We start from the raw sequence: 8,106 nt of genomic DNA on the forward strand, positions 1-8,106 counted from the left end.
GGAGAAGCAGATCCACAGGCTCGACGATCTCTGTTGCATGCGTGGCGATCACAGTGAAGAACAATGCATTGTATACCTAAAACCGCTTTTAGTGATCCTAGCATTAAAAATGTAAAGCTTGGGGCCAGCCCGTGGTGTGGTCGTTAGGGCGGCTGGATCCTACATGGTTCGAATCCCAAACCCGGCAACTTCAGAAACACACGGGTGCGCGCGTGTGCGCGTGCCCAAAATCCTGAGCAGAGTGGAGAAGGACGGACTGTGGCAGGACCGCCCCCCTGGGGGTCATTTCTCACCTCCTCGCCCTCGCTGGCAAATGTACATGCCTGACAAAACTTCTTTACGAGAGTTTGTTTCTGATTTTTGGATACAGAGTGTGTGCGCTCACTGGAGAGAAAGAAACAGAGAGGTAGAAAGGGAGAAATCACCCCCCCAGGGGGATGGCCACGCCGCAATCCCTTCTCCTCCATTCTCCTCTTGGGATTTTGGGTACGCACGCAGACTGGTGAGTTTTAAGCCGCTGGGTCTGGGACACGAACCACAGCTGACTACGTGGAAGTCCAGCAACGTAAGCATTAGGCCACTTGCTGGTCCTCCGACAGCAATTAAACATTTTTTGTTCTGTAAGGTAACATGTTATTTTAAAATGTGGGGGAGAGGCAGCTGGTCCCACATGGCCTGCCGTGCAGAGTCTGAACTTGGCAGGCTGAAAATCATGGTGGGCACCCTTGCGAGCATGCCCAAAATTCCGAAAGGAGGGAGAAACAGAAGGGACTGTGGCGTGACCATGCCCCACTAGGGGGTGCTTCTCTCCCCGACCCCTCTCCAAGTGCATGTGCCCTTTGGCAACATAAATAAATCTTTGAAATTTTAGAGGTTAGGGGACCTGCAGTTGGCATAATGCCTATGTCACTGGACTCCCATGTAGCTGAGCATGCTTCGAATCCTGGACCAGTGACTTAAACTCATGCCGGACGCATGTGCGTGCGTGCCCAAGATCCCGAGAGGAGAATAGAGGAGAAGGGATTGTGGCGTGGCCATCCCCCCGGGGGGTGATTTCTCACTTTCTGTCTCTCTGGCAAGTGCATGCACCCTATAGCAAAGTCCTCTCCCAAAAAAATTTTTTTAGAGTTTAAAATGAAAGATAAAAACAGACCAGCAGGTGGCATAGTGGTCACATCACTGGACTCTCACATAGTCGACTGCAGTTTGAGTCTCGAACCCAGTGGCTTAAAACGCACGCTGGGCACGTGTGTGAGCGTGTGAGCCTAAAATCCCGAGAGGAGAAGGGAGAAGGGATTGTGGTACGGCCGGCTTCCTGGGGGAGGGGGAATTTCTCTCTCTCTCTCGTGAGCACATGTGCCTGGCCCATAGCAAAAAACTCACTTAAAAAAAAGATAAAAGCAAAGCTCTCTCCTTTCAGTTCACAGCCTGATGCCAGAGTGTGGGTGGGAATAATAACGCACACGAGTTTTTAGCAAGTATTCACAGGCACATGTGAGGGGCCGGAGACAGACCCGCGGCTCTCAGTAGGCGCTCTGCTCTGGGGTGCCCGGCATGACGGCTGTCTCACGCCGGTCTGAGAGCAGGGGAGACCGTCCGCACATCTCACGAGGCGCGTCCACGCCGGCCTGGCCCAGAGAGGCGTGAACATCTGCAAGCAGGGTGACAGGTCACAGGTCGTAGGTGGGTTTCCAAAGTTTTAAGTTCACAGTCGGTTCAGGTGTGCAAGTCTGGGTGCAGAATTTAAGGGTCAGCAGAAAATGTCAGAGCTAGACCTAAACCTGGCTGGGCCTGCCTGACCCTTCAGATAACAGCTTCGTTGTCTGCAGCCTTTGGAGGCGCCCTCCCCCCAAGCATGGGGCGGACTGGAGGGAGGGGGTGGCGATGGTCCAGGCCCTGCGGAGGGCCGGCCAGTCTGACTCTCCCCCCAACGCCGCACGCACACGCCTCCGTCTCCGTAAGGGGGCCGCGGCGCCCCCTGGTGGCCCAGCGAGGGATCGCGGCGGCTGCAGGGCCACCGCCGCCTGGAGAACATTTCCAAGCAACCTGCGAGGTGGAAGCGGGGGTGCAGATTTCGTTTGGGTTTTCGAGATACCCAGTTGGGGCGAAATGCTCCTCTTAGGTTAGAGGGAGCACTTGGGCACCAGAGACACAGACAGGGAGAAAGGCCCCCAATCGGGCGTGGCTGCCCCCCCGCTTCTCTCGATTTCTCTGTGCTTTTGGGATTTGGGGCACACACGTACACGCACCTGATGTTTCTCAAGCCGTGTGTCCAGGACTGAAACTGGAGGGCCGGCCGGAAGGATCCAGCTGCCGTAACCACCAGACCACACAGCCAGCCCAGGCTGAAATCCCTTATTTACTTTTCATTTGTATGTGCGTGTGTGCTCATGACGAGGGAGCACCCCACAGGGTCTGGGCATACCATGTGTGTCTGGCGTGTTCCAGGCTGACCAGGAAGGGGTTCAAACCGTGCTCACCAAGGGTAGCCCGGCTCCTCCCAGTAGCAGTCACCGCGGCACCCGGCCCCGTTTGGGGTGAAACCTTTCCCTGCAGAGTGTGGACAAAGGGTCTGTCTCGGCAGCACGTGGGGAGACACCCACTTCCGGTGCACGTGCTGAGCGCCTGGGGAGCTGGGGAAACTACGGGGCAGGGCCCTCCAGGGCCCTCGCCCTCCCTCTGCCCGGGCGTGTGCCCTCTGGCTCAGCCTGCTCCGGGAACCCCACACGCGACTTCTAAATCCACACTACTCACCGCTCCCCCGCTCAGAGCTCCAGCCGTGGAATACTCAGCAGCTGTCTGCCCCAAGCGTGGGACACGCCGTCAGCCCCAGAACCGCCTGCTCTGAGGTGGGATGACCCGCCTCCTCCCACTCCTCTGCTCCCCACCCGGGGGAGCTCCCCTAAAGACGTGGGCCCGTTTGGGGTGCCCCCGGGAGAGGCTGTGCAGCCGCCCGCGTGGGCAGAGGCGAGATACGACCACGTGGATGGAGCCCATCTGGGGAGACCGGGAGCTTGACAGGGGCTGGGCTTCGGACCACGGTCGGGCTCAGCTCCCTACGCCAGGTCACGGGGCCAGTCCCACTCACCTCCTCAGTTAGCGCCGAGAGATACTCGGGAGGGAGGCGGCCGCTCAGGAGGGGCTATCCCTGCCTTCTTCTTGCCTTTTTTTTATTTTTTAAATATTTCATTGTATTTATTCATTCCTTTATTTTTTTAATATTCATTTACTTACTTTAATTTGACCAGAGAGACACACAGAGATGGAGACACAGATACACACACACAGAGGGGAAAGTGAGAAAGCAAGCTGCCAGGTCTGGGACTCGAACCAGTTGGCCATGCAGGAGTCCGGTGCCTCAACCATCGTGCCAGCTGCCAGCCCCTCATTCCCTTATTTTAATTTGGCCAGACACACACACACACACACACACACACACACACACACACACACGGGGGGCGGGGGAGTGATAAGGCCAGCCACCAGGCCCAGGACTTGAACCGTGGGTGGCCATATGGGCGTGTCCAGCGCCTTAACCACCACGCCACCTGCTGGTCTCTGCATTTCTTTGTTTTTTAGCATTTGCTACAAGGGCACATGCACTCGCTGGAGAGACAGAGAGAGACAGAGACAAAGTGAGAAAGCAGCGAGGGTGGGCGTGCTGCAGCCCCTCCCCCTCCACTCTCCTGGGATTTTGGACGCGCGGGCACGTCTGGCGTGGTTTTCACGCCACCAGGTCTGGGACTCGAACTGCCTGGCGGCTACGTGCGATCCAGGTGCCCTAACCTCCGCGTAACCTGCGGCCTCCTCCTCCATTTGGAACTCCTCTCTGGAAACCATGGCCGCTGACCTCACGCCAACGTGGCTAGGCCAGGGCCCAGACGTGTGGGCATGCCCATGCGGTATCCGGCCCGGCAGGCTGAGCAAAGTGGGGGCCCTCCCAGCCTGGTGGGCCTGGTCTGACCTGGGAAGGGCCAGGGAGAAAGGAACGTGAGGGGATGAGCAGTCGGCGTACCCGTTATGTCGCCGGACCTCCACAGAGTCCGCTGTGGTTCGAGTCCCAGACTCGGTGGCTTAAAACATGCCAGGCACGTGTGGGTGCCCAAGATCCCAAGAGGAAAGAGAAGGGCCCAGAAGCAAGGGGCCCAGCCCACCCGCGGCCTGGCCACCCTCCGGTGTGCTTCCTGTCTCCAGAGTGCACACGCCCTGCAGCAAATCTTACAAACACACGTGGGCCCTCCCGGAGTAAGTGCTGCCCTGCGGCTGGAACCCCGGAGGCCGGCTCTTCCTGCTCTCACAGTTTCCTGGACACCCACGCCCCCGTAAGGGCGTACAGTGGCTCTCCACACACCTGCTGGCCGTCTCTCGGGGGACCTGACTCCATTCCTTGCTTTCCTGCACCCGTGAGAGCATGGGCTGGACATGCAGGGTGAGAGAAAGCCCAGCCCTCTGGCCGCCGGACCCTGGGTGCCTGCACACATGCCTGGCATAGTCCAGGCTGACCGGTCCAGGGACTTGAACTGCGGCTGCGGCACGTGGGGCCAGCTTCTCCTGAGTGTCACGTCACCGCGTCCCTGGTACTGGCCCCTTCTTGGAGGTGGTGTTTCCTGCCCGCACCTGGGCGGCCGGTTTCCAGGTTTCGGGCCTCTCACAGCACCCCAGGGGGAGCAAGCCCACGCGCTCGCTTGGCCACAGCAGCGTGCTGGGCTGTGCGCCCCCACCCTGAAGTGGGACACTGCGGCACGGGCCACCCAGCACCTCCAGAGCCGGGCCTGACCCCAGCAGCAGTTTCCAAACCTCCTGCCGGGGTGCCCTCAGACCAGCGCCCCTGCCCAGCCCTGCGGGCACCCTGCTGTCCCTCGCCGTCCCAGCCGCCTCTGCTGTCCCCGCTCGGTACGCCCTGGGTGTTGCGACTCGGGGAGGCTGTGAGAGCACACGGCACTGGCTGACCCCGAGCCCCACCCTGCTCCATCTGAGGACGTGCAGGGGAGGGCTCCCCGATGCAGGCTCTGCGGCTGCTTGCCCTCGCTGCGGGACCTCGGGCAGCGAAGCCCTGGCCCGTCTGCCCTGTGAAATAGGCGTAATAACCCGGGTCCTTCACCCGGTGACGTCTGGGAGCCGCTTCCAGGACACTGCCTTTGCTACAGCGGGGGCACTGGCCCGAGTGAGAGACCAGCCCTGGGGATGGCCACACGCAGCCTTCCCACCTCCTCTGCGCATCTGGGCACACACGCACAGGACCTGCTTCTCAAATGGCCAGGCCCAGACTCGAACTGCACGATCAGCCACGTGGGAGCCGGCGCCCGAACCTCTGCGCCACCACGGGCCGTAAGGGACAAGACTGCGACCTGAGTGCCCTAGACAGCTCTGGAAGGTTTCCGGGCTCCATCCCCGGGGCAGCCAGGGTGGCCTGGAGCTGCCATGGAGGTGCGTCTGGTTCTGGGGACAGTGGGGCGACGCGCATGGGTGTTGCACGCGTGCCTGATGCTCCGACCACCCACCCGTGCCGAGCATCCCTGACACACCCCCTGCAGGGAAGGGAGATGCCTCGGCATCAGAAGCTGCCGCCCTGCAGCTGCAGGAGGCCTGTGCCAGTGAGGCTCCCACAGCCTGTCCCGACAGGGCGCCGCTCTGCTGCCCACCGCGGGGTCTGCGCCTGCCACGGAGGCTGTGGGGGCAGCACGGTGCTGGAGCCCAGGGGCCTGCCTCCCGGAACCTCCGGGCTTCGGGGCCCCACACCAGGGCACGTCTGGGTGTGCTCCCACGCTGGATGACCTGCGCCCTAAGCCACGCGGTTTCCGGCAGGCCCAGCAGTGCCCAAGGTGAGACGGAGGCAGAGGTCACGGCGTCCATTTATTCCCCACACGACACGCCGTTAGCACGGGCTCAGACGCGGCGCGCTCGCGGGGTGCAGGCGGCCACGCGGCCCTCTGCCTACTGGCTCCCTCCGACGCCTCCCGGTGGGCCGAGGCCACCCTGAAGCCCGCGGGCCCTCCGCCTACTGGTTTCCTATAGGACACATGGGCTGTGGCCACCTCCCGGGCGGGGAGCCCAGGGCTCCCACTGATAGGCTGCGGACGGGGCAGGGGACCAGGGGCCCAGCCCAGCCGCGAGCCGAGCTGCGGGGACAGTGGCCGCGCCTCGGGCAGGCTGCGCAGCTCGCGGGCGCTCGCACCTCCCTCCCTGGGAGCAGGGCAGGGCAGCGTGGTCCAATCGTCCTGTGTCCACGGCCAGCTGTCTCCATGAGGACGGGAAAAGCCACACGGGAGGCACACGCTCATGTGGAGGACGTCACAGAGACGGTCCTGTGCCCCACGACGGCTCCCGGCGGGACACGGGGTGACCCATGTTGTCTCTTGGGCACCAGTGATAAGTCCCTCACGCAGACGCTGTGGGTGGGTCCAGGCGGGCGCGGCCCCTGCCAAGCTGGCAGTGGGCTCTCTGGGCAGGGCACGTGGCAGCCAGGCGACCGGAGCACGGCTTCTCACAGGGGCTCTCGGAGAGGCCGGGGACACAAGGTGGAGCCGGGAAAGGAACCCCGCCCCTGTCCCCTGGGGCCGCGTCCCAAGGCGGGCCTGGGACCTGCTGGCGGCTCGTTCGCTGAGGTCTGGGGACGGCGGGGAAAGGACAGGAGGAAGGTCCGTCTAGCATGCAGGTCCAGCTCTCTTGGGCAGCCCACCAGGAGACACGGCAAGACGAGGCTTCCAGTCAGTGCGGGCAGAGCTCCGCCGGGCTGGGGGACAGGCGCGACTCAGGGCCGGGCGGGGACTGGAGCCGGCCTCTCAGCCTGAGCCTCGCCCGTCGGTCCTTCTGTGGTCGCGTCGGCAGAGCCAAGCTCAGACGGAACGTCAGCTCTGGGGGACCCTCCGGGGAGCCTGCTGCCCCCACCCAGGGCACCTCCGTCTGCAGGGCACAGCTGAGGCCGGGTCCCCGGGTCCCCGATGGTGAGCGCCACACCTGCCCGGAGGGCACCTGCAGCGGGAGGCTGCCGGCACCGGGTGGGGGCTGCAGTGCGGCCGGGGCCCACCTGTCACTCCTGCTGCTCCTCGTTGCTGGCGCTGGGCGTGCGGCTGCGGACCTGGCTGCGCAGCTGCTCGATCAGCTCCGGGTTCTGCTGCTGCATCTGCTGCGCGAACTGCTGGCCCCTGTGGAGCGCTGCCGTCAGCCGCCCGGGCTGCCCTCCCTGACCCTCGGCCGGGCCAGCCGCTGCGCCATGCACCTCCCCTCCCGCCGGGCTGGGTGGCCGCACGGCTACTCACGCCTGGATGAGGCTGGCCAGGTCGTTCTGCGAAGGGCTGGTGCCGGGGGTGCCCAGGGGGTTGTGGCCGCCCGAGATCATCCCGGACATGCTGCAAGAGGGCTGGTGTGACGTGGGGGTGCTGGGGTGTGGGGCGGTGCACCCCAGCCCAGCCCCAGCAGAGGGCTCAAGACAGCACCTCTGCCTCCCCCTGGCACCCCCAGGCCGCAGCCCCGTCTCCGGCCCTCGGGACTGACAGCGGCTTTCTTGGGAACCCCCAGCCAGCCTGAAGACAGTGGCTCTGAGCCAGGGTAGCCGTGCCCCAGAGGGTCCTGGGCCATGCCTGGGGACCCCTGCTTGTGTCCCCGGTGTCGCGTCTCAGCAATGACCCTCACAGGCCCCACCACGAGATGGCCAGGCAGCCCTTGAAGAGCAGAGCTGGGCCTGAGTCTGCACTCCAGGTGCGGCAGACGCCCGGGGACAGCCGGCTCACCCCACGTCCCCACGCGACAGGCACAGGTGGAAACAGCAGTGTCCACTGACAGACAGACAGACGAACCCCACGGGCCATCCACACCAGGGAACGCGACTCCCTGGAGCAGGACGGGACCCCGACACGGGACACGGGATGGACACACCGTGCTCAGGGAAGGCGCCAGGCGCGGAGGCTCCCCAGGTAGGATGCCGCATGTGGGGCCCCCAGAAGGGGCAGGCCCGCAGGGGTGGAGGTGTGCCCATGGGGACGGGGTGCCACGGAGTAACGCACACACTCCTGGGCCAGACAGAGGGGACGGGCGCATAGCCCAGGGGCCTCGGCAGCAGGCGCTTCCCCACGGCTGGCACACACGCGTATCCACCAGCGGGCGGGG

General features: G+C 63.7%; 1 protein-coding gene across 1 annotated transcript in view; it reads right to left on the minus strand.

Moving 5' to 3' along the window:
• Positions 1 to 5,840: 5,840 nt before the first annotated feature.
• The window catches only part of SGTA (small glutamine rich tetratricopeptide repeat co-chaperone alpha), a gene marked incomplete in the record, with an annotated part of 9,899 nt that continues 7,633 nt past the window's right edge, over positions 5,841 to 8,106 (minus strand). Inside the window, 3 exon segments of the mRNA XM_027769574.1 lie at positions 5,841 to 6,810; positions 7,028 to 7,145; positions 7,260 to 7,348. Of these exon segments, the coding sequence (XP_027625375.1) occupies positions 7,031 to 7,145; positions 7,260 to 7,348 (204 nt within the window).

Source organism: Tupaia chinensis, unplaced genomic scaffold (genome assembly GCF_000334495.1).
Source record: "Tupaia chinensis unplaced genomic scaffold, TupChi_1.0 Scaffold149964_2, whole genome shotgun sequence".
NCBI lineage: Eukaryota > Metazoa > Chordata > Mammalia > Scandentia > Tupaiidae > Tupaia > Tupaia belangeri.